This window comes from Pseudophryne corroboree, chromosome 5 (assembly GCF_028390025.1).
Source record: "Pseudophryne corroboree isolate aPseCor3 chromosome 5, aPseCor3.hap2, whole genome shotgun sequence".
Lineage (NCBI taxonomy): Eukaryota > Metazoa > Chordata > Amphibia > Anura > Myobatrachidae > Pseudophryne > Pseudophryne corroboree.
The window spans coordinates 426,051,752-426,078,293 of record NC_086448.1 but is presented as its reverse complement, the minus strand read 5'-3'; the positions used below and the strand labels follow the sequence as shown (position 1 = coordinate 426,078,293).

Here is a 26,542-nt window from a genome sequence, read left to right as displayed (position 1 = left end):
AAGGTAACTGCATCTCGTGACGCAGTGCTTGGCCTCGCCTCAGACGAACACGTGGACGTGCCTAAAAAGGTGCCATCGCAGTAAGATGTAGCCATGATGAGTGTGTGTAAACGATACACTGAGTGTGCACACTACAAGATAGTCATGCATATTGGATCGCACAATATGTTGTATAGTGTGTATCCATCTTCAATCTCTCTTTGTAATTTGGGAGAAAAGCAGGTGTGCTTCTGCGCATATTCCACATACAGCACAGAAATACCCCAATCACAAAAACTCCTATCTTCTGAAAACTTGCGGACACTGTCATCTGGCAACCAAATCTATGATTCCCCTTTAAATCATCATAATTGTCACAAGTATTTGGAGGGGAAAAAACCACACACTTTTTTTTTTAATAAAAAAATGTTTATTAAAAAAAACTGAATTCATAAATATTTAGCATTGAACTTTACAAGATGTAACCCTCGTGGAGGTACAGTATCAGCAATTGTCTTTCATCATTTGAAAACCTCTGTAGTACGATAAGAGATAGTAGAGAACGTAGCACCAAAACGGTCATCAGGATTCAATTTCAGCATCACTGTACTGATCGCAATGACTATCTGACTTAGTGTGAAAGGCATATTACTAAGCTGTGATATACTATAACGATGTAGTACCTTTGCAATGAAATATTGTTATATTGTTATAGTTTGCTAAGAAGGATTTTAAGTGTTTACGCTTAATTATAAGCTGAAAACAATATTTAAATAGGAACACTTACGAAAAACATATACAATACGTATTAAAGAACAATACTTGCCAGTGTAGTCAGGGCGAAAATGCTAGCACCATTAGGAATTGTTCTGAATTCCTTACAAAAACATATGATAATTGCAACATCCAGTTTTTCAATGAGATAATGACTTTAAGTACTGTATAAAGAGTTTTAAGAAATTATGACGTTTTACAATGTTATTGGGTGTTCTGAGTGTTTAACAGCAGGTGATAAAACCAGCAGCGCTGACATATTCTTATAAGTTGAATCCAGCTGTCGGAAGTGCTCTGGTAATGACAACTTGGAAGAGAACGCTGACTATTCTCCTTACAGCAGAAGTGAGGTAAGATGATGCCATGCCATTTGTTTGGCACCATTTTCATGCAGCTTTCCCTGCTGTAATTACAAGTTTCCATGTGGGATCCAGCATGAAAAGAGACCAAATACTTATTTGTCAGAAGTAAATGACATGCACAAGTTACAAAGTCTCATATGGCTCTGCCCAAAAACTAGTACTGTTAGTGGTTTACTGTATATTGTTTCTCGTCACCTCAATACCGTATTGGCAGAAATGTAAGAAGCCTACTATATGTGAGGTCTACAATTTTTAAGTTCAAAGCTGAAAGCACTTGTAGACCGCATCTTCAGAAAAGGTTGAAATGTTGGTTGTGTCTGATATTTAGCTCTTCTGTTTTTACTTTGCAGCATGATCCCGATTATACATTTGATTTGGAACAAGATGTGCAGCACTGCTTGCCATAAAACTTGTGACTGCACACACCATGCTGTGGCACCAAATAACACCAATTATAATAATCTTTGCAGGAGGGATCTGGAAATAAAGATCATTGGTATAATTATGAAATTGACTTTAGTGAAATGAAAACAAAGACTAAAAATAGATTTGATATGCAATAGTAGAGACTAAACTGTGATGCTAAACTTTTATTCTAACTGCCAGTACAGATGACTAAGGGGCCTTTAAGCACATTAATGGGCAAAACCATGTAGCAACTGCAGGTGGGGCAGATGTAAAATGTGCAGAGATTTAGATTTGGGTGGGTTATATACAGTGGCATCACAAGGGGGGGGGGGGGGGGCAGCACCCAGATGTCACCTACCGTGGGGCGACACCAAAGCGCCGGCTCCTGCTCTATTACAGGAGCCGAGTGCTGCACTATATACTGTATATAATATTATGTGCAGCAATCCGGATCCTGTCACCTTGTAGAAGCCGGCACTGAAGAAACGCCAGTCTCCGGTGCCAGGCCGCATCTCCCGGACCCCCGAGGTGACAAAAACAGGGTCAGGACACTTCGCTACGCCCCTGTCCAACAAAGCCATGCCCCCCATCCCCAAAAGCCATGCCCCATTTGCTCCAGGCAGTATCGGGTGTTTTAGAGGTGAGTGACGCCTCTGGTTATATTGTTTCTGTGCAGGGTAAATACTGGCTGCTTCATTTCTACACCGTGATTTAGATTTCAGTTTGAACACTCCCCACCCAAATATAACGCTCTGTGCACATGTTACATCTGCCCCACCTGCAGTGCAACTGGTTTTGCCCTGTTGCTTGCTTTTTTATTTGCTAACATGCCTGAATAAGGCCCTATGTACAATGAACCACAGAAATGCCACAAATGTTTTCAATGTACATTGCAGCAGGGATAATTAGTTTTTACATTGTTATCTCCACTATGTCAGACTGCAGATTCCTATTAATAAAAATGGGACTGCGATATCTCCTAAATAAGGCTGTTCTTACACAGCAGTAATACATAAATGATGCAAAAACTGCAGCTTCTAAAGCCCTTGTATATACTTCAGTACTATAATTTAATTTTCTTAGACACACACACACACACACACACACACAATCCCGATGTGACAGGTACTCCATTTTCCAATTCAATGGCCACAGTGCACAGCTCAAGAATCCAAATACAAACATAAGTAGTGCCACTCAAACGATCTTTTCATCCAGAATAAACACAACACATGTTGTATAACGTTTTGCAACATTATGGATATTACTCTTTCGTCAGGACATAGACACTGAAAATGGGATGTAGCCTTTTATATAGAAATCATAGTGTCTTTTTTTTCTCGCACCTCCAGAACAAGTCTGATTTCTCTAACATCCTAGAGGATGCTGGGGTCCATATTAGTACCATGGGGTATAGACGGGTCCCTTGGGAGCCATGGGCACTTTAAGAGTTTAATAGTGTGGGCTGGCTCCTCCCTCTATGCCCCTCCTACCAGACTCAGTTTACAAAATGTGCCCGGTGGAGCCGGGCTAGGGGAGCTCCTAGGAGTTATTTTAGTTTTACTGTTTTTTTTAAAGAGCTAGGCACAGGGAGGCTGCTGGCAACAGCCTCCCTGATTCGTGGGACTTGGGAGGGGGGGGGGGGGGGGGGGGAGTAGTGTCCAACCCTCTGAGGTTAACAACAGTCTCCCTGCTTCGTGGGACTTGGGGGGGGAGTAGTGTCCAACCCTCTGAGGTCAGTGGCCACTATCTCCGCTGACAGGACACTGAGCTCCTGAGGGTGATGATCGCAAGCCCCCGAGGCGACCGCTCACTCCCGCAGCATGCCGCCACCCCCTAACAGAGCCAGAAGACGTCGGTGGTGAGTAGGTTAGCGGCGACCCGACAAGCGGGGAACCGGTGAGAATGTCGGCATCAGGGTGGGAGCGCAGCGCTGTAAGGCTGCGCTCCGGAGGGCTCAGAGGCACTGCTGTGCTGCGCTGTGAGGGGTGCTCTGGGCCAGCGCGATACCTTTAAAACTGGTCATCTGGGCTATCAGGGAAGGTATTCTACTGCTAGCAATGTGTTTTACCTCAGGCCAGTATAATCTTAAAGTGCAAGAAGATGCGCCATGATAGGGGGCGGAGCTTCTCCTCAGAGCGGATCCAGCAGCTCACCAGCGCCATTTTCTCCCTGCAGATCACACACAGAGACGCTGACAGGGAGAGCTGACTCTCCACATAACTCCAGTTATCCTGTGCGGTACCAGGGGTTATAGAAGGGGGGGGGGGGGGGGGGGAAGAGTGTTATTCACAATTTTACACTGTGTAGTTTATTAAGGTTGCACAGTCAGCGACAGGGCTTTTATTATATAACTGCCTACTGCGGCGCTGTGTGGGTGCTGGCTCCATTAACTCTGTCTCCCTCTGAAGGTACTTGGGGGAAACTGTGACATTTTCCTGTGTGTGTGTACATATTTCTCACATTACCATGTCCAGGGACTCTGTGGGGTAAATTTACGAAGATGGGAGTTCTATTTCAGATGGGATGTTGCCCATAGCAACCAATCAGATTCTACTTCTCATTTATCTAGCACCATCTAGAAGATAATACCTGAAATCTGATTGGTTGCTATGGGCAACATCCCATCTTAAATAGAACTCCCATCTTAGTAAATTTACCCGTGTGTCTTGTGCTGCAGAGTATGTATCTTCCCCAGAGGAATCCATTCCATGTACTCAGGAATGTAATATCATGCCTCAGCCTTCTGAATCCGAACTGTTGTGGGTGGCTTCAATTAAGGGAATGATATTCCAGATTTCATCTAGGATTGCTCATACTGAGACTGAAACACAGGTTTTGAGAAGCTCTGTAGAGGTTTTGTCTGGTTCTGTTCCCACTACCTCCTCAAACTCCCCTGGTATATGCCCAAAGAAGCGCGCTCTTGCCCAAATTATGCAAGTCAACACGGATACCGACTCTGATACGGGGGACGGTGATGGGGATATGCGGGGGGGGGGGGGGGAGGCATCCCTTGCAAAGGGGGTGTAGCTCATGATTGAGGCCATTAGGGATGTGTTACACATTACTGACAAAGCACCTGAGCAGGTCGAGGAGGCTTACTTTACAGACAATAAGAAAGCCTCCCTGACCTTTCCTGCGTCTATGGAATTATACGCATTATTTGAAAAATCCTGGGAAAACCCAGAGAAAAAATTCCAGATCCCAAAAAGGATTCTTTCTGACACTGAAATGTTTTTACGTCACATACAGGATTCTGCGGGTTTCATGGTGGAGGCCATGAAGGAACTGGGTCATCTGAATGCAAGGACGTCTTCCATGGCTGTCTCGGCACGCAGGGGACTCTGGCTGCGCCAATGGTCTGCAGACGCGGAATCCAAGAGAAGTGTGGAGAACCTACCCTTCACAGGTTAGGCTCTATTTTGGGAAGCATTGGATGCGTGGATCTCCACGGCAACCGCAGGTAAGTCAACCTTTCTTCCTTCAGCCACTCAGACACCGGAAAAAAAAATTCTACATCTACAATGCAGTCCTTTCGGACCGCAAAGGTAAAGAAGTTCAAGCCCCCTTCCACTTTCTTCAGAGGTGGTCAGGGAAAATTCAGAAAACCTGCACCTGCAGGTTCCCAGGAACAGAAGCCAGGCTCTGTTTCCTCAAAATCCTCAGCAGGACGGTGGACCTCCCAACCTGGAGAGTGAGCAGGTGGGAGCGAGACTCAGACTTTTCAGTCACGTCTGGATATAATCCGGCCTGGATCCCTGGGTACAGGATATTGTGTCCTAGGGGTACAGACTGGAGATTCAAGAGCTCCTACCTCACAGATTCTTCAAATCAGGCTTACCAGCTTTGCTGACAGAAAGGCCTATCCTACAGGAAGCCATTAAAAAATTAGTAAAGGTAAATGTCATTGTTCCAGTTCCACCTCATCTGGAAAGCAAGGGTTACTATTCAAACCTATTTGTGGTACCGAAACGGATGGTTCGGTCAGACCAATTTTGAACCTGAAGTCGTTAAATCCTTATTTGAGGGAATTCAAGTTCAAAATGGAGTCTCTGAGAGCGGTAATCTCAGGTCTGGAGGAGGGGGAAATCCTGGTATCCCTGGATATCAAGGATGCATACCTCCACATTCCGATTCGGCCACCACACCAGGCTTATCTCAAATTTGCACTGTTGGACTGTCACTACCAGTTCCATGCACTGCCATTCGGCCTCTCCACGGCACTGAGGGTGTTCACCAAAGTGATGGCAGAGATGATGGTACTCCTCCGCAGGTGGGGAGTGAACATAATTCCATATCTGGACGATCTGCTGATAAAGGCATCGTCCAAGGAGAGGTTGTTTCAGTCCATTGCTCTCACGACTCGACTGCTCAGGGATCATGGATGGATCCTGAATCTTCCAAAGTCACATTTGGAGCCGACAAGGAGATTGTCTTTCCTGGGGATGATCCTCGACACGGAAGTGCAGAGGGTGTTTCCACCGGTGGCGAAGGCGTTGGTGATACAAACAATGGTCTGGGATGTCTTGAAGCCTGCCCAGTGCATTCGCCTTCTGGGGAAGATGGTTGCCTCCTACGAGGCTCTACAGTGCGAAAGATTTCATGCACGGTCTTTCCAACTGGATCTCCTGGACAAGTGGTCCAGATCTCACCTGCACATGCACCAGAGAATTTGCCTGTCACAGAAAGCCAGGATTTCACTCCTATGGTGGTTACAAATGCCTCACCTTCTCGAGGGCTGCAGATTCGGGATTCAGAACTTTCCCAAGGGGAAACCTTCCAAGGAAGGTGGTCAAGTCTGGAATCCATTCTTCCGATAAACATTCTGGAACTAAGAGCCGTGTACAACAGTCTTCTACAAGCGGCACATCATCTGCAAGATCAGGCCATTCAGGTGAAGTCGGACAATGTAATGATGGTGGCCTACATAAACCGACAGGGCGGAACGAAGAGCAGGGCTGCAATGTCAGAGGTAACAAGAATCCTCCTTTGGGCAGAAAGACACGCAGTGGTGCTGTCAGCAATCTTCATTCCGGGAGTGGACAACTGGGAAGCGGACTTCCTCACAGACATGATCTCCATCCAGGAGAGTGGGGCCTCCATCCGGAGGTGTTCACAGAGGTGACAAATCTTTGGGGTGTACCTCAAATAGACATGATGGCTTCTCGCCTCAACAAGAAGCTTCGGAGGTACTGTTCCAGGTTGCGAGACCCACAGGCAGTGGTGGTGGATGCCCTGGTAACTCCGTGGGTGTTGAAGTCAGTGTACGTGTTCCCTCCATTTCCACTCATCCCAAGACAACAAGAAATCAGGCGATCCTCATTGCTCTGGACTGGCCAAGACGGTATGCGGATCTTCTGGAGTTACTGCTAGAAGATCCGAGGCCCCTTCCTCTTCGAGAGGACCTTCTGCAACAAGCACCGTTCACTTATCAAGACTTACCACGGCTACTTTTGATGGCATGGAGGTTGAACGTCAGATCTTAGCTCAGAAGGGCATTCCGAACAAAGTTATTCCTACCCTGATACAGGCTATGAAAGGAGCAACATCTAAACACTACCATCAAATTTGGAAAAAGTACGTGTCTTGGTGTGAATCCAAGAACTTTCCTACGGTGAAGTTTCAACTTGGGCGGTTTCTCCTCTTCCTGCAAGCAGGTGTGGATGTGGGCCTACGTTTGGGCTCCATAAAAGTCCAGATTTTGGCCTTGTCCATTTTCTTCCAGAAACAGTTAGACTTTCTTGAAAGGGGTTCTGCACATCCAGCCTCCGTTTGTGCCTCCTATGGCACCCTGGGATCTTAACTTGGTGTTGTAGTTCCTGCAATCGGATTGGTTCAACCCATTACAGGAGGTTGAGGTTAAGTTTCTCACTTGCAAGGCTGTCACACTGTTGGCGTTAGCATCTGCTAGACGTGTGTCAGAATTGGGGGCTTTGTCCTGTAAAAGCCCCTACTTAATTTTCCATGAGGATAGAGCTGAGCTCAGGACGTGTCAGCAGTTTCTTCCAAAGGTTGTGTTGGTTTTTCATATCAAAAACCTATTGTGGTACCAGTGGCTACTGACTCCTCAATTACCTCAAAGTCCTTGGATGTTATAAGGGCTTTGCAGATCGAGGTGAAGAGGACTTCTCGTCACAGAAAGTCAGTCATCATTTATGATCCCAACAAGGTTGGGTGTCCTGCTTCTAAGCAGACAATTTCTCGCTGGATCAGGTTCACTATCCAGCATGGGTATTCTACGGCAGGATTGCCGTGTCCAAAATCTGTTAAGGCCCACTCTACCCGTAAGGTGGGTTCTTCCTGGGCGGCTGCCCGGGGTGTCTCGGCTTTACAACTTTGCCGAGCGGCTACTTGGTCAGGGTCGAACACGTTTGCTAAGTTCTACAAGTTCGATACCTTGGCCTCTGAGGACCTAAAGTTTGGTCACTCAGTTCTGCAGGAGCCTCCGCGCTCTCCCTCCCATACTGGGAGCTTTGGTACATCCTCATGGTACTAATGTGGACCCCAGTATCCTCTAGGACAATGATTCTCAAATTCGGTCTTCAGGACCCCACACAGTGCATGTTTTGCAGGTAACCCAGCAAGTGTACAGGTGTATTAATTACTCACTGACACATTTTAAAAGGTCCACAGGTGGAGCTAATTATTTCACTTGTGATTTTGTGAGGAGACCTGCAAAACATGCACTGTGTGGGGTACTGAGAAAGGAGTTTGAGAACCTGTGCTCTAGGATATAAGAGAAAAAAGGATTTTAATTACCTACCGGTAAATCCTTTTCTCGTAGTCCGTATAGGATGCTAGGCGCCCGCCCAGCGCTTCGTTTTCCTGCAGTAGTTCCTTGGTTCAGTACTGCCTTGTTACTTGGTTAAAATACTGCATTGTTATTTGGTTAAGTACTGTTGTTCAGCTGTTGCTGACTTGTTCAAGCTGGTTAACTTGGATTGCCTTGTTCTGTGTAAGCTGGTGTGAATCTTGCCACTATCTGTGTATTTCATTCTCTTGAAGTATGTCCGTCTCCTCGGGCACAGTTTCTAGACTGAGTCTGGTAGGAGGGGCATAGAGGGAGGAGCCAGCCCACACTATTAAACTCTTAAAGTGCCCATGGCTCCCCAGCATCCTCTACGGACTACGAGAAAAGGATTTACCGGTAGGAAATTAAAATTCAATTTTTTCCTAAAATCATTAGGACTAATTAAGGAATTGGAAGTTAATGTCACATAGTAGAGCTCCTTATACTCATTAAACACCACACAGTAGTGCTCCTTATACACGTTATGCCACACAGTACTGCTCCTTATACACTTACACCACACAGTAAAGCTCCTTATATATGTTACGCCACACAGCAGTGCTCCTTATACACATTACGCCACACAGTAGAGCCCCTTATACACATTACACCACAGTAGTGCTCCTTATACATGTTACGCCACACAGTAGTGCGCCTTACACACATTACGCCACACAGTAGAGCCCATTTTAAACATTACACCACACAGTAGTGCTCCTTATACACTTACACTAGACAGTAGTGCTTCTTATACGTTACTCCACACAGTAGTGCTCCACATACACCTTACGCCATACATTAGTGCTCCTTATTCACTTACGCCAGACAGTAGTGCTCCTTACAGATGTTATGCCACACAGCAGTGCTCCATAGCCACACCCCAAGCACCCTAGCAAAAAGAAAGTCAGGCCGAGGAAGAGAGGGGAGGATGGACTCTCCTCCTCCGCCTCCACCACCTCCTCCTGCCAGACCACAGCAGCTTGGCTCAGCTCACGAGCTCTTTCCGTTACCGGAACATGAAGCTCGCAGCTGCTCTTGAGCCTCCCAGCAGTCCCCTCTCCCCAGTGAGATGGAGGGGAGACCACCGAAGAGCACTAGGCAGGTGAGGTTTTTGTATTTTTTTTTCACACACCGCAGGTAACGGGAGCTTGCATACCTGCGGTAATCTAAAATTGGGCACGAGTTACAGTATGCAAGGTTTTTTACTTTGCTAAACCTCACGCCCAATTGAATTCCCCCTTACAGTTTTTCTTGCAAAAAAGTTTTAATATAGAAGTAAATGTAAATGTGTTCCTTAACATAAAGATGGGCACTGACAGGGTAAAACCACCATTTTTTAATTGCCATGTTCTAATGTAATATATAGCTCCAAAAATAAAAGACATGAATGCCTCATCTACATTGTTACAATGTGCAAGTTTATCTTATCTATCAATATATGTTATACTGTATGTGATTTTATTTCAATACTGTGTCAAAGAACTACAGAATTGGACACTTGCACAGTAACATGGGAGATGAGGTTTCTAATGAATAATGCTACAAATGGTCACACCTACCTTTCTTTTCAAGGGGACAGAATTCAGTGTTGCAAGCTTGTGATAAGAACGGCTTTTGATAGGCAATGCACCCACTAGAAGGGTATCCATGATTGAGGCATTGCACAGTCCGCACCTGTACACCTCCTCCACAAGTTACTGAACACTGAAAGGAAAGAACAACCATTAAAAACATATATCTTATTCAATGAAGTCAGAAACTATAAAAGTGAATTCACGAATCTTGGCCCATTGTATATCAAATGAGTTTGCATATTATTTGCAATAGTTGAAATCCAAGAGGTTAATTCAATTAGCGGTCAGCTCACCCCATGAGTAAGTGCACAGAATATGCCCATTGTGCTGCGCACAAAAATCTAAGATTTCTGGGAGAAATCGGGGGCTAGTTGCCTATGCTGGAGTTTCCATACCACCGGTGGGGGCTCATGGCTAAATGATTCATCCACACAAATGTTGAAAGGTTTTTATGTTTGCTGTTGTCATTTTTGTTAAAAAAAAATTCTAAAGTAAACATATTTACCCAGTATTTAACAGAAAGACATTTAGACTTAGTGTACCCCATACAGATGGAGCCTCCCTCATCGCTGCTGTTTTTCCGCCTAAATGGAGGATTAGTCACACCTAAGCGAAAGCTCAGGTTGTTCAGTTGTTGCAGGGACAGGCGCATTGAGGCACGACTACACAAGCAGCATGCAATACACATCTTCAACACTGGGTGGCTAATGCTCCACTAATCCAGTACTGTAGAGCAAATAGCGGCAGACTGATCTGGCAAATGGTCAGTGACGACTGTAATGTTACTGTATACTGTATACACAGACCAACGGTCAGACGGAGAGAGTCAATTTAAAAAAAAGAAACCAATAAATCAATCAATAAAATTAGTGTATACAGACGCAAGTGAACATGTTAAAGCAATGGGCCATTGAGATAGAATTTGACGGCAGATAAGAACCACTTGGCCCATCTAGTCTGCCCTTGATGTCAGGGTAATGTGAGCGTCCAAGTCCTGTGTACTAATCAGTAAATTAAAAAAAGTGTATACAGATGCAAACGAACGTGTTAAAGCAATGGTCCATTGACGTTAGGCATACAGTACTGTATGTGAGCGTCCAAGTCTCATAGCCAATACAGCAAAACCAATGGGAAAGGATCACTGCTTACATTTACATGAGCTTGTGTCTCTATTACCGGGCGTTGTGGCCAAGCGATGTAGTGTCCCGGGTTTGATTCCTAAAGTGCGAATGGCTTTGTTTTGTTTTTGTTTTTTTCTTCTTGACAATTTTTATAAAAAAAAATTTTCTCATACGTCCTAGAGGATGCTGGGGACTCCAAAAGGACCATGGGGTATAGACGGATCCGCAGGAGCTTGGGCACACTATAAAGACTTAAACTGGGTGTGAACTGGCTCCTCCCTCTATGCCCCTCCTCCAGACCTCAGTTAGACTTTGTGCCCAGGAGTGATGGGTCACACACTACGGGAGCTCTCCTGAGTTTCTCTAAAAGACTTTATGTTAGGTTTTTTATTTTCAGGGAGACCTGCTGGCTACAGGCTCCCTGCATCATGGGACTGAGGGGAGAGAAGCAGACCTACTTCTTCTTAGTTCAAAGGCTCTGCTTCTCGGCTACTGGACACCATTAGCTCCAGAGGGTTCGATCACTTGGTGCGCCTAGCTGCTTGTTCCCGGAGCCACGCCGTCACCCCCCTCACAGAAGCCAGAAGAAAGAAGCCGGGTGAGTATGTGAAGAACAGAAGACAGTGATGGCAGAAGACTTCAGTAACGGAGGTACAGCGGTCGGGCTGCGTCCATGCACCCACACACCAACGGCACTCACAGGGTGCAGGGCGCTGGGGGGGGGGGAGAACCCTGGGCAGCAAGTTACTGGGTTTTCTTTTTGAGTCTGGCACTAAAAGCATTTCAGTGCCTGAGCACCGTGTTTCAGTCCCCCGCCAGCGTGGTTAGCGCTACGCGCCTTTGATCCCCCGCCGCTGCTTACATGGGTGCAGGGCGCGGGGGGGGGAGCGCCCTGGGCAGCGAGTTAGTTTTTTCTTTGCAACTGACAGGATGCGCTGCTGGGGGCTCCGTATACAGACTCCCGCCGGCGCGTTATAGCGCACTGCGCGCCATTTCCCCCCGCCGGCTTACATGGGTGCAGGGTGCCGGGGGGGGGGGGGGGGGGTGGCGCACTGGGCAGCATAGATATATTGTATATATGTGCTTTGGGGGTCCCGGGCGCCGCATGTAATAACCCGCCATTAGAGCTGCGGGCCGTGGCGCGCCGGGGCTCCCACACGCTGTTGGTTGCCTGGGTGCAGGGCGCACGGGGGGGGGCGCCCTGAGCAGCATTGGTTATTGTAAATGTATAGTGTTTTTACACTATATATGGTGCTCGACCTGGCTTTTTAGTGTATAAGGGGGCTATAGCACGCCGAGGGGGGCGGGGCATAGCCTCACACATAGAGTCAGCGCCATTTTCCCTTCTGTCCCTGCCAAGAAGTTTGTCAGGCACAAACAAGGGGGGAAGGCATATTGTTAAAGGGTTATGTTGCACTTATATACCACTAATTGAGTAAGGAATGTCCATGAATTCATTCTTGTGTGTAATGTCTGTGTGCTCCCTCTCAGATATACCCAATTTGGTGCACTTGTGTCGGCACGCGTGAGTGTGCTGTTACAAAACCCTATGGCGTTCCCTGTCGGCATCGCCGACGCACGTGAGTACTCGCTACAACAAAAATAGTAGATATTATATGGAATGGGTGACCCTGTCGGCACCGTCGGTTGTCGCCGGGGTAAATGGACATGAGGTATCTGACTTGTACCTTGTGTATATACGGTTGTACGTTGTTTCCCTCGGACCGCCTGGGGTAGCAAGACGGTAATTTTGCCGGGTTACTAATCCCTGCTGTCAAAAAGGGGGATAACTATCGGCTTCGCCGGCGCATGGAAATACTTGATTCGGGAAATTAAGTATTAGCAAATGGGTGTTTGTGTGCTTAAACAGTAAACACAATAGGGGAGATACGGTTGTTTATGGATGCCCTGTCGGCATCAACGGTATTTCCTGGGTAAAAAAACTATCAGGCGGTTATTGCCTTGTACCTATATATATATATATATATATATATATATATATATATATAGGTATATGTGGGGGGAGTGTTATCAATATTGTATTTGTATGCTTCCCTCAGGGTTCCGTGATTATCATTATTTTTTGCCCACTTACTATTCCTTGCTGTCGACACTTACTAAGTTTCTGTCGACCATAACGTTCCTGGTAGATCCACTGTGGGGGCATGTCAGTACATGGTCATACACATCCGTAACACATTATTGTCACTGGGGACCTGACAGGTCTGGACAATCCACTTGCGTATAGGTTATATCTATATGTGTATATATGTAGATATAGGTTATATATGCATGGTTAGGATATATGTGTTTTATTGTGTATTACATGACGTATATTCATGAATGCTGAAATAATGGTATTCTTTTCATGTGCTGGTCGCTCTGTTGATTAAGCTCTAGATTGGCCGTGACGAGTTGGTTTTGATCCTCCCAAGGAGTCCGAATATTATTCTCTTCACAACGCGGAGAGAAAATTATGACAGTCAACTCCTGGTCGACGCAGAGCCCGGTCGCAAAGGATCACACACAGGCAGCTAGATGAAATTTTATTTCTATACTTTGACCTGTATGCACCTGAGGAGTGTTGTATTCGGGTAGGCATCCGACAGGATTACCCTGCCCAGAGTGGGTAGGCTTGCCTAGGTTTATTCTACCTTATAACATTACAGCAGGCTGACACGTGACAGCAGGAGGTGTGACCGGAAAAATGCAGAGGATGTCTCCGGGAGATGCTGGTGGGAGGTATACAGCTGTTTGGTGTGGCCTCTGTTCAGTCAATCTCGGCGGATTCCACTGGTAACTCTAACTTCGTGAGTTAGCCTCCTTCGTAACGGTTGGTGACGCATTCTTTTGTGGGATGCAGTCGTTTTATCCGGTTCGATACCATTCTTTTTTCCTTTTCTGTGCAGACAGTGGAAGGTGAAAAGGTAAGTGTTCTGCAGCCTTGTTAGGTTCGCAGAAGTGGATGTCATTTTCTGTTTCAGCAACATCCACCACTTGTCGCTGAGTCTATCTGGCTGGTCCTCACTCCGGTGAGCACTCGTCTACTAATTTTCAGTTTGTCCAGGGAATAGACTGGGACCTGTGAGTTATTTATAGAGTCCAAAGGGGGAAATTCTGAGTTAGTGTTGCTTCCCCTTACTGTTTTTTCTAATAGATCTTGCCGTTCCCCTGTGGAAGGGGAGGTAGTACGCGACGCCATACAGAGGTGCGTCAGGTTCAGGACATTGTCTGGTTGTCCCTGTATAAAGGTGCACATTGTTGTTTCTCTCTGACTGTTCTTCGACACAGGGATTGGCTGTTGTTCCCAACGACGCAGATGTCGAAAGTGGGTTTCAGAGTAGATACTGACCGGTTAAGGTTCGGTGGTTTTCCTGTGGAAAGAGGTCTGACGGTCCAGAGTTGGATCGGCTTTGAGGGGACACCTCATCAATATGTTCCGTTAATAAAACAGATGGGTGCGGCCTAAGAGTTTTTTTTCGGTGAGCAGGTCTAATACCAGAGTGGTATTGAAGGACCAGTTGGAAAGGTGGTCCGGGTCTCACATGCGCATGCACCGGAATATAATCCTAATGGCCAGGACATCGCTCCTGTGGTGTCTGCTCGGTTCTCTCCTTCTAGAGGAACGAAGGTTCGGGATCCAGGTTTGGATTCTGGTGTCTGTGCATGCAGATCTCCGAAGCTGGGGAGCAGTCCTTTGCAAGGGACGTATTTCCAGAGGATAAGGTCAAGTTGGGAAACTTGTCTGCTATAAGCTTTCTTTAATTAAGAGCTATTTTCGACAAATGTATTCTTCGTGTTCTGCCCGTGTTAGTTCTGCCAGACGACTTGTCAGCAGTGGCGTAAGTAAGCCGCTATGGCGGAACAAGGAGCAAAGCGGCAATGGCGGAAAATGCACAATTTGCAGTTGAGTGGGAAGTCTGGTAAACGCTATGTTAGCAGTCTTCGTTCCGGAGGTAAACGATGGTGAAATAGATTTCCTCTGCTGCCACGATATCCAGCCGGAAAAAATTCAGTCATCATCGAGAAGCTTTCCCAGACGTGACAAGTCTTGGAGGAGTGTCGCAAGTGGACATGTTGGCGTCTCGCCTCAACGAGGGGCCTTGGGGAGATTGTTCCAGGTCAAGGGACACTCAAGATATAGCAGTGGACTTCCTAGTGACACCGTGGGTGTTTTTGGTCGGTCTATGTGGCCTCTCCGCTTTCACTTTTCTGACGGTGGTAAGCATACGATGATCGAAGGTTCAGGTGATCCTCTTGAATCCGGTCTAGCCAGCGAGGGTTGGCTATACAGTTTTTCATGGTTTACTCATAGAAGATTACTGCCCTCTTACTCTACGTGAGGTAATGTTACAACAAGATCAGGGCGTGTATCATGACTTACCGCGGCTGCATCTGTCGGCGGGGCGGTTGAATGCCATGTCCTAAGCTGAACGGGTGTTCCCAGTGAAGTCGTTTCCTCAATTCTTCAGGCCAGGAGAGAACTAACGGAAAAGCGTTACCACCGTAGTTGGAGTAATTATGTGTCTCGGTGTGTATCCAGGAAGGCTCCTATGGAAGACTTTCAGCTGGGTCGCGCTTATCCATACTTTTCAAGCCGGTGTAGATGCAAGCCTAATAAGTTTCTTTACAAAATTTCTCTCTTGGAAAGTGGTCATGCTATTGGCTTTGACGTCCGCAAGGCGGGTGTCGGAAGTGGTGGTTTTGTTGAAAATCGACCTATTTTGATGCCGGTGGTTACTTAGGCATTAGCTGATTCAAGGTCCCTCGATCTAGCCAGGGATTTGAGTATGTAGGTCGACAATTTGGCTCAGTTTGGAGAAACAGAGGCTCTGTTTGTCTGGTATGTTCCCAGCATGGTTTGGGAGTCTGCATTATGCATTCTGTTACACGCTGCGTCTGTGATGCGGTTTGGCATGTTCGCTCTACGGCTGGATTGCCGTCACCGAGGTCGGTGGAGGTCCATTCCTTTGGGAAGATGGGTTTTTTCTTGGGCGGATGCCCGAGGAGTCTCGGAAGTTCAACTTTGCCAAGTGGATTCTTGGTCGGGATCAAACGTTTTGCTATGCTCTACAAGTTTGATGCCCTGTTTTCTGGGGACCTTTTGTTTGCTCATTCGGTGCTGCAGAGCCGTCCGCACTCTCCCGCCCGTTTGGGAGCTTTGGTATAAACCCCATGGTACTTTTGGAGTCCCCAGCATCCTCTAGGACGTATGATAAAATAGGATTTTAGTACCTACCGGTAAATCCTTTTCTCTTAGTCCGTAGAGGATGCTGGGCGCCAGTCCCAGTGCGTACTGTGTCTGCAGTTATTGCTTTGGGTTACACCCTGGTGGTGTGTCTTCTCTGTCAGGCGGTCGCTACCGTTGTTCATGCCATGGCATGCGGGGTCTTATTTTTGCTGATGTAGACACACGGTTTGTGTTACATATTCTCTCAGCATGTGGCTGTGTTTTGTTCATGCCGTTGGCTGGTATTCTAATGAATGCCACGATGTACGGTGTGTTTGAGGTGTGAGCTGGTATGACACTCACTGTGTTTTCTCTTATGTCCTAGAGGATGCTGGGACTCCGTAAGGACCATGGGGTATAGACGGGCTCCGCAGGAGATAGGACACCTAAACAGAACTTTGACTATGGGTGTGCACTGGCTCCTCCCTCTATGCCCCTCCTCCAGACCTCAGTTAGATCTTGTGCCCAGAGGAGAATGGGTGCACTGCAGAGAGCTCTCCAGAGTTTTCTGTTGAAAAAGAATTTTGTTACGTTTTTTATTTTCAGGGAGTCCTGTTGGCAACAGGCTCCTTGCATCGTGGGACCGAGGAGAGAGAAGCAGAGCTGGCTTGTCAAGTTGGACACTGCTTCTAAGGCTACTGGACACCATTAGCTCCGGGGTTCGTCCCGGAGCCGCGCCGCCGTCCTCCTCACAGATGCCGAAGATAGAAGCCAGATGAGAAGGCAGAAGACATCTTAGGCGGCAGAAGACATCAGATCTTCATGAGGTAAGGCGCGCAGCGGTAAGCTGCGCGCCATTGCTCCCAGTCACACACACAGAGCAGCACTGAAGGGTGCAGGGCGCAGGGGGGGGGGGGGGGCGCCCTTAGCAGCAATATTCCTCACTTTTGGGCAAATTCAGATAGATTAGGCTGCGGAGGCAGTAAATCTAAGATCCCCCGCCATTTTAATAGAAAAGTCACTGGGACCGAAGCCCGCCGTCGGGTGGGCGGGGCTTGATCCTCAGCACTAACCAGCGCCATTTTCTCCACAGAAGCTGCATGCATGAACGCTGGCTCCCTGGTCTCTCCCCTGCTGAACTTCACAGGCTGGAAAAAAGAGGAGGGGGGCACATTAGCGACGCAGTGAGTGGGAATTGGTATATTATGTATAAAAGAGCGCTATCTGGTCATATTTTTTCCAGTGTTTTTAAGCGCTGGTGTGTGCTGGCATACTCTCTCTCTGTCTCTCCTAAGGGCCTGGTTGGGGTTTTGTCCCCTTATAGGTTAATCCCTGTGTGTGTGGGGGGTGTCGGCACGTGTGTGTCGACATGTCTGAGGCGGAAGGCTTCTCCAAGGAGGAGGTGGAGCAAATGAGTGGTGTGTCCCCGTCGGTTGTGCCGACTCCGGATTGGATGGACATGTGGCATATGTTGTTGAATGCAAGTGAGGCATCTTTACATAAAAGGCTTGATAAGGCTGAATTAGGGGGGACATCAGGGGGTCAATCCTCGGATTGGACCGACTCACAGGGCCCGTTGGGGTCTCAAAAGCGTCCCTTAACACAAGACACTACTACCGACACAGATTCTGACTCCAGTGTCGACTACAACGAAGTAAAATTGCACCATAGGGTGACTAAAACCATTCAGTGTATGATTGTGGCAATAAGGGATGTGTTACATATTGAGGATGAACCCTCGGTCCCCGACAAAAGGGTACACATGTTTAAGTGAAAGAAACAGATTATTAATTTTCCCGCATCTCATGAATTAAATGATTTCTTTGGAAAAGCTTGGGAGACTCCGGAAAAGAGACAGCAGATCCCCAAAAGAATTTATATGGCATACCCCTTCCCTAAGCAGGACAGGGAGATTTGGGAATCATCCCCCACTGTGGACAAGGCCGTGACGCGCTTGTCCAAGAAAGTGGCGCTACCGTCTCCGGACACAGCGGCCCTTAAGGACCCTGCAGATCGCAGGCAAGAAACTAACTTAAAGTGTATTTATTCTCATACGGGTGCTGTGCTAAGACCGACAATTGTGTCGGCATGGGTGTGTAGCGCAATTGCAGCTTGGCAAGATGAGCTGACAGATCAATTTGATAATATGGATAAGGATACTATATTCTTAATTCTAGCCCACATAATAGACGCAGTCATATTTATGAGGGATGCTCAAAGGGACATTGGATTGCTAGCTTCTAGGGCCAATGCCATGTCTATCTCAGCGAGAAGATCCTTATGGACTCACCAATGGACGGGTGATGCGGATTCCAAAAAACATATGGAAGTACTACCCTATAAGGGTGATGTATTGTTTGGGGATGGGCTGACGGACCTGGTTTCCACGGCTACAGCAGGTAAATCAAATTTTTTACCATATATTCCCCAACAGCAAAAGAAAGTAACACCCTATCAGATGCAGTCCTTTCGGTCGCACAAGTCCAGAAGAGGTCGGGGAACCTCTTTCCTCGCCAGAGGTAAGGGCAGAGGCAAAAGAGCACCTGCTTCGGCAGGTGCCCAGGAACTAAAGTCCTCCCCGGCTGCTCCAAAACCCACAGCATGACGCTGGGGCTCCCCTGAGGGAGTCCGCACCGGTGGGGGCACGTCTTCGACTTTTCAGTCAGGCCTGGGTCAGTTCAGACCTGAATCCCTGGGTGTTGGAAATAGTTTCCCAGGGTTACAAATTGGAATTCAAGGAGGTGTCCCCGCGCCGATTTTTCAAATCGGCCCTACCAGCTTTCACATCGGAAAGGGATATAGTGTTAGCTGCAATTCAAACGCTGTGTATACAGCAAGTGATAATCAAGGTTCCCCTGCACCAGCAGGGAAGAGGTTACTACTCAACCCTATTTGTGGTCCCGAAACCGGACGGTTCGGTCAGACCTATTTGAATCTGAAATCCCTAAACCTGTACATAAAAAGATTCAAATTCAAAATGGAATCACTCAGAGCGATAATAGCCAACATGGAGGAGGGGGAGTTTATGGTGTCTCTGGACATAAAGGATGCATACCTTCATGTCCCCATATATGCCCCCCATCAGGAATACCTGAGATTCCCTGTACAGGATTGTCATTACCAATTTTAGACGTTGCCGTTTGGACTTTCCAAGGCCCCGAGGATTTTCACCAAGATAATGGCGGAAATGATGGTGGTCCTGCGCAAGCATGGAGTCACAATTATCCCATACTTGGACGATCTCCTGATAAAAGCGAGATCAAGGGAGAAATTGCTGAGCAGTGTGGCGCTCTCTCTGAGAGTGCTCCAGCAACACGGTTGGATTCTAACTCTACCGAAGTCACAGTTGATTCCGACAACTCGACTACCGTTCCTAGGTATGATACTGGATACAGAATAAATGAAGGTCTTCCTCCCAATAGAGAAAGCCCAGGATATAAAGAATATGGTCAGAGACCTGCTACAACCGAAAAGGGTGTCAGTTCACCAATGCACGCGAGTTCTGGGAAAAATGGTGGCGGCCTACGAGGCCATTCCCTTCGGAAGGTTCCATGCAAGGACTGTTCAATGGGACCTTCTGGACAAGTGGTCCGGGGCCCATCTGCACTTACATCGGAAAATAACTCTGTCCCCAGGGGCCAGAGTGCCTCTCCTGTGGTGGTTGCAAAGTGCTCACCTGCTGGAGAGTCGCAGGTTCGGAATTCAGGATTGGATCCTGGTTACCACGGACGCAAGCCTCCGAGGATGGGGAGCGGTCACGCAGGGAAAAATTTTTCAGGGTCTTTGGTCAGACCAGGAGTCCTGTCTACACATCAATGTGTTGGAACTCAGGGCCATTTACAACGGCCTTCGACAAGCGGAGAGTCTTCTTCGAAACCTACTGGTTCTGATTCAATCAGACAATGTCACAGCAGTGGCTCATGTGAACAGCCAAGGCGGGACAAGAAGCAGAGTCGCGATAGCGGAAGCCACAAGGATTCTTCGCTGGGCGGTAAATCATGTAAGCGCTCTGTCGGCTGTCTTCATTCCGGGAGTGGACAACTGGGAAGCAGACTTCCTCAGCAGACACGATCTCCATCCAGGAGAGTGGGGACTTCATCAAGAAGTCTTTGCAGACATAACACGTCTTTGGGGAACTCCTCAAATAGACATGATGGCGTCACGCCTCAACAAAAAGCTTCGGAGGTACTGTGCCAGGTCTCGGGACCCTCAGGCAGTGGCAGTAGATGCTCTGATAACACCGTGGCTGTTCAAATCGGTCTACGTGTTTCCTCCTCTTCCTCTCATCACAAAAGTGTTGAGGATCATAAGGCAAAGAAACGTACAGACAATACTCGTTGTCCCAGACTGGCCTCGAAGGGCCTGGTACTCAGATCTACAAGAGATGCTCACAGGAGATCCCTGGCCTCTTCCTCTGAGGGAAGACCTGTTGCAACAGGGGCCCTGTGTATTTCAAGACTTACCGCGGCTACGTTTGACGGCATGGCGGTTGAACGCCGAATCCTAGCGAAAAAGGGGATTCCGGAAGAGGTCATCCCTACTTTAATAAAGGCTAGGAAGGAGGTGACGGTTAAGCATTATCACCGTATCTGGCGAAAGTATGTGTCTTGGTGTGAGACCAAGAATGCACCTACGGACGATTTTCATCTGGGTCGTTTTCTCCACTTCCTACAGACAGGAGTGGATATGGGCCTGAAATTAGGCTCTGTTAAGGGCCAAAATTTGAACCTTAATGGACCCTAATTTTAGGCCCATAGACAGTCCTGTTTGCAGGAAATGCAGGAAACGACCCAGTTGAAATTCCTCTGTAGGGGCCTTCCTGGCCTCACACCACGCAACATATTTACGCCAAATACGGTGATAATGTTGCACGGTTACATCCTTCCTGGCTTTGATCAGGGTAGGGATGACTTCACCCGGAATGCCTTTTTCCTTCAGGATCCGGCGTTCAACCGCCATGCCGTCAAACGCAGCCGCGGTAAGTCTTGGAACAGACAGGGTCCCTGCTGGAGCAGGTCCTTTCTTAGAGGTAGAGGCCACGGGTCCTCCGTGAGCATCTCTTGAAGTTCCGGGTACCAAGTCCTTCTTGGCCAATCCGGAGCCACGAGTATAGTCCTTACTCCTCTCCTTCTTATGATTCTCAGTACCTTATGAGAGGCAGAGGAGGGAACACATACACTGACTGGTACACCCACGGTGTTACCAGAGCGTCCACAGCTATTGCCTGAGGGTCCCTTGACCTGGCGCAATATCTGTCTAGTTTTTTGTTGAGGCGGGACGCCATCATGTCCACCTTTGGTTTTTCCCAACGGTTCACAATCATGTGGAAGACTTCTGGGTGAAGTCCCCACTCCCCCGGGTGGAGGTCGTGTCTGCTGAGGAAGTCTGCTTCCCAGTTGTCCACTCCCGGAATGAACACTGCTGACAGTGCTATCACATGACTTTCCGCCCAGCGAAGAATCCTTGCAACTTCTGCCATTGCCCTCCTGCTTCTTGTGCCGCCCTGTCTGTTTACATGGGCGACTGCCGTGATGTTGTCCGACTGGATCAACACCGGCTGACCCTGAAGCAGAGGCCTTGCTTGACTTAGGGCATTGTAAATGGCCCTTAGTTCCAGGATATTTATGTGAAATGACGTTTCCATGCTTGACCACAAGCCCTGGAAATTTTTTCCCTGTGTGACTGCTCCCCAGCCTCTCAGGCTGGCATCCGTGGTCACCAGGACCCAGTCCTGAATGCCGAATCTGCGGCCCTCTAGAAGATGAGCACTCTGCAACCACCACAGGAGAGACACCCTTGTCCTTGGAGACAGGGTTATCCGCTGATGCATCTGAAGATGCGATCCGGACCATTTGTCCAGCAGATCCCACTGAAAAGTTCTTGCGTGGAATCTGCCGAATGGAATCGCTTCGTCAGAAGCCACCATTTTTCCCAGGACCCTTGTGCATTGATGCACTGACACTTGGCCTGGTTTTAGGAGGTTCCTGACTAGCTCGGATAACTCCCTGGCTTTCTCCTCCGGGAGAAACACCTTTTTCTGGACTGTGTCCAGAATCATCCCTAGGAACAGCAGACGTGTCGTCGGAATCAGCTGCGATTTTGGAATATTTAGAATCCACCCGTGCTGTCGTAGTACTTCTTGAGATAGTGCTACTCCGACCTCTAACTGTTCCCTGGACCTTGCCCTTATCAGGAGATCGTCCAAGTAAGGGATAATTAAGACGCCTTTTCTTCGAAGAAGAATCATCATTTCGGCCATTACCTTGGTAAAGACCCGGGGTGCTGTGGACAATCCAAACGGCAGCGTCTGAAACTGATAGTGACAGTTCTGTACCACAAACCTGAGGTACCCTTGGTGAGAAGGGCAAATTGGGACATGGAGGTAAGCATCCTTGATGTCCAGAGACACCATATAGTCCCCTTCTTCCAGGTTCGCTATCACTGCTCTGAGTGACTCCATCTTGAATTTGAACCTTTGTATGTAAGTGTTCAATGATTTCAGATTTAAAATAGGTCTCACCGAGCCGTCCGGCTTCGGTACCACAAACAGCGTGGAATAATACCCCTTTCCCTGTTGTAGGAGGGGTACCTTGATTATCACCTGCTGGGAATACAGCTTGTGAATGGCTTCCAATACCGCCTCCCTGTCGGAGGGAGACGTTGGTAAAGCAGACTTCAGGAACCGGCGAGGGGGAGACGTCTCGAATTCCAATTTGTACCCCTGAGATACTACCTGCAGGATCCAGGGGTCCACTTGCGAGTGAGCCCACTGCGCGCTGAAATTCTTGAGACGACCCCCCACCGTACCTGAGTCCGCTTGTAAGGCCCCAGCGTCATGCTGAGGACTTGGCAGAAGCGGGGGAGGGCTTCTGTTCCTGGGAAGAGGCTGCCTGCTGCAGTCTTTTTCCCCTTCCTCTGCCCCGGGGCAGATATGAGTGGCCTTTTGCCCGCTTGCCCTTATGGGGACGAAAGGACTGAGCCTGAAAAGACGGTGTCTTTTTCTGCTGAGAGGTGACCTGGGGTAAAAAGGTGGATTTCCCAGCCGTTGCCGTGGCCACCAGGTCCGATAGACCGACCCCAAATAACTCCTCCCCTTTATACGGCAATACTTCCATATGCCGTTTGGAATCCGCATCACCTGACCACTGTCGCGTCCATAACCCTCTTCTGGCAGAAATGGACAGCGCACTTACTCTTGATGCCAGAGTGCAAATATCCCTCTGTGCATCTCGCATATATAGAAATGCATCCTTTAAATGCTCTATAGTCAATAATATACTGTCCCTGTCCAGGGTATCAATATTTTCAGTCAGGGAATCCGACCAAGCCACCCCAGCACTGCACATCCAGGCTGAGGCGATTGCTGGTCTCAGTATAACACCAGTATGTGTGTATATACTTTTTAGGATATTTTCCAGCTTCCTATCAGCTGGCTCCTTGAGGGCGGCCGTATCCGGAGACGGTAACGCCACTTGTTTTGATAAGCGTGTGAGCGCCTTATCTACCCTAGGGGGTGTTTCCCAACGCGCCCTAACCTCTGGCGGGAAAGGGTATAATGCCAATAATTTTTTAGAAATTAGCAGTTTTTTATCGGGGGAAACCCACGCTTCATCACACACCTCATTTAATTCATCTGATTCAGGAAAAACTACGGGTAGTTTTTTCACACCCCACATAATACCCTTTTTTGTGGTACTTGTAGTATCAGAAATGTTCAAAACCTCCTTCATTGCCGTGATCATGTAACGTGTGGCCCTACTGGAAAACACGGTTGTTTCCTCACCGTCGACACTGAAGTCAGTGTCCGTGTCTGGGTCTGTGTCGACCATCTGAGGTAACGGGCGCTTTAGAGCCTCTGACGGTGTTTGAGACGCCTGGACAGGTATTAACTGTTTTTCCGGCTGTCTCATGTCGTCAACAGTCTTTTGTAAAGTGCTGACGCTATCACGTAATTCCTTCCATAAGACCATCCAGTCAGGTGTCGACTCCCTAGGGGGTGACATCACTATTACAGGCAATTGCTCCGCCTCCATACCATTTTCCTCCTCATACATGTCGACACAACGTACCGACACACAGCACACACACAGGGAATGCTCTGATAGAGGACAGGACCCCACTAGCCCTTTGGGGAGACAGAGGGAGAGTTTGCCAGCACACACCAGAGCGCTATATATATATACAGGGATAACCTTATATAAGTGTTTTTCCCTTATATAGCTGCTGTATTTATTAATCTGCCAAATTAGTGCCCCCCCTCTCTTGTTTTACCCTGTTTCTGTAGTGCAGGACTGCAGGTAAGAGTCAGGGAGACGTCCTTCCAGCGGAGCTGTGAGGGAAAATGGCGCTTGTGTGCTGAGGAGATAGGCTCCGCCCCCTTCTCGGCGGCCTTTCTCCCGCTTTTTTAAGGAAAAACTGGCAGGGGTTAAATGCATCCATATAGCCCAGGAGCTATATGTGATGTATTTTTAGCCATCTAAGGTGTTTTTATTGCGTCTCAGGGCGCCCCCCCCCCCAGCGCCCTGCACCCTCAGTGACCGGAGTGTGAAGTGTGCTGAGAGCAATGGCGCACAGCTGCGGTGCTGTGCGCTACCTTATTGAAGACAGGACGTCTTCTGCCGCCGATTTCCCGGACCTCTTCTGTCTTCTGGCTCTGTAAGGGGGCCGGCGGCGCGGCACTGGGACCCATCCATGGCTGGGCCTGTGATCGTCCCTCTGGAGCTAATGTCCAGTAGCCTAAGAAGCCCAATCCACTCTGCACGCAGGTGAGTTCGCTTCTTCTTCCCTTAGTCCCTCGGTGCAGTGAGCCTGTTGCCAGCAGGACTCACTGAAAATAAAAAACCTAATTTAAACTTTTACTCTAAGCAGCTCAGGAGAGCCACCTAGTATGCACCCTTCTCGTTCGGGCACAAAAATCTAACTGAGGCTTGGAGGAGGGTCATAGGGGGAGGAGCCAGTGCACACCAGGTAGTCCTAAAGCTTTTACTTTTGTGCCCAGTCTCCTGCGGAGCCGCTATTCCCCATGGTCCTTACGGAGTTCCCAGCATCCACTAGGACGTCAGAGAAATAGATTTACCGGTAGGTTTAAAATCTTATTTATAACAATAAATTCTTTCCTCGAAATGTCCATCTCTCCTGGGCACAGTTTTCTAACTGAGGTCTGGAGGAGGGGCATAGAGGGAGGAGCCAGTTCACACCCAGTTTAAGTCTTTATAGTGTGCCCAAGCTCCTGCGGATCCGTCTATACCCCATGGTCCTTTTGGAGTCACCAGCATCCTCTACGGACTAAGAGAAAAGTATTTACCGGTAGGTACTAAAATACTATTATAACATTCATATATTTAAGAACCTTACATTCAATAAAATTATGCACACAGGAAAAGACCTGTTTCCATAACTAACTGTCGGGGCGTCTGACACGCAAATCCGAAGCACAGTACTGTACTGTTTAATGTACATTCATTCTGACCCTCTCTAGTCCTTCCCCCAACCAAAGCGACTGTATTATCAGCCCTTCATTTACATACTGTGTTGATTGTAACGTACTCTGCTCTAATGGCTACAGCAAGTGTTATATTTATAAGTATAATGGGGAGAGATAAAAGCTGCTTCCTAAGTTCCTGGATGCCAAATCACCATGCTTAGCGTCTCTGTACAGTGTTTTCTATTTGAGTACTAAGTAGTACAAACAGTTTGTAACGTACTCTGCTCTAAAGGCTACAGCGGCAAGTGTTATCTTTATAAGTATAATGGGGAGAGATAAAAGCTCCTCCCTAAGTTCCTGGATGCCAAAACACAATGCTTAGTGTCTCTATACAGTATTTTCTATCTAGCCAGAAACCCTGCACCCCGTGCAAGCTGGGCGGTCAATTGGAGGAGACCCGACACATGGTTGCTTGCCGTTTCCCTTTGCGGTATCACACAAACTAGTGGTCTGCCCCGAAAGCCAAGAGTTTCCTCTTTCATATGGTACTGGTCTCGAGTTTCTGGGACACCCAGAACCAGAGATATCGGGGCACAAAGTGGACCCATTTTCCGATAGACTATAATTGACCTGTTACTTCAGACTCACCATGGGTTCCATCGCTTGCCATTAGCCTTGTGGGGGTCACAGAAACTTGAAGTCAGTATCCTCTGGTATCTAATCTTCTCCCTTTCCATACCAACATGGATCTGAGCCAATTGAACCCCCAGAACAAGAGATATTAAGCTTTAAGCCCATTTTAATTTAATAGCTCACATAAACCTAACGTCAATGAACCATTGCTTTAACACGTTCGTTTGCGTATGTATACACTATTTTTATTTATTGGTTGTCTACGGGATCCTCATTGCAGCAGTCTATTTTAAATAGCATAATGATA

At 47.7% G+C, this 26,542-nt stretch overlaps 1 protein-coding gene across 2 annotated transcripts in view; it reads right to left on the bottom strand.

Annotated features, from left to right (window-relative positions):
- Positions 1-407: 407 nt before the first annotated feature.
- The window catches only part of ADAMTS16 (ADAM metallopeptidase with thrombospondin type 1 motif 16), a 922,431-nt gene continuing 896,296 nt past the window's right edge, over positions 408-26,542 (bottom strand). Inside the window, exons 19-20 of one of the 2 annotated variants that reach the window (XM_063922812.1) lie at positions 9,873-10,017; positions 408-1,592 (exon numbers count right to left, since the gene is read on the bottom strand). In XM_063922812.1, the coding sequence (XP_063778882.1) occupies positions 1,477-1,592; positions 9,873-10,017 (261 nt within the window). In that variant the 3' untranslated portion in view covers positions 408-1,476. The remainder of the gene's footprint in view (positions 1,593-9,872; positions 10,018-26,542) is intronic. The other variant, XM_063922811.1, reaches the window with a different exon arrangement.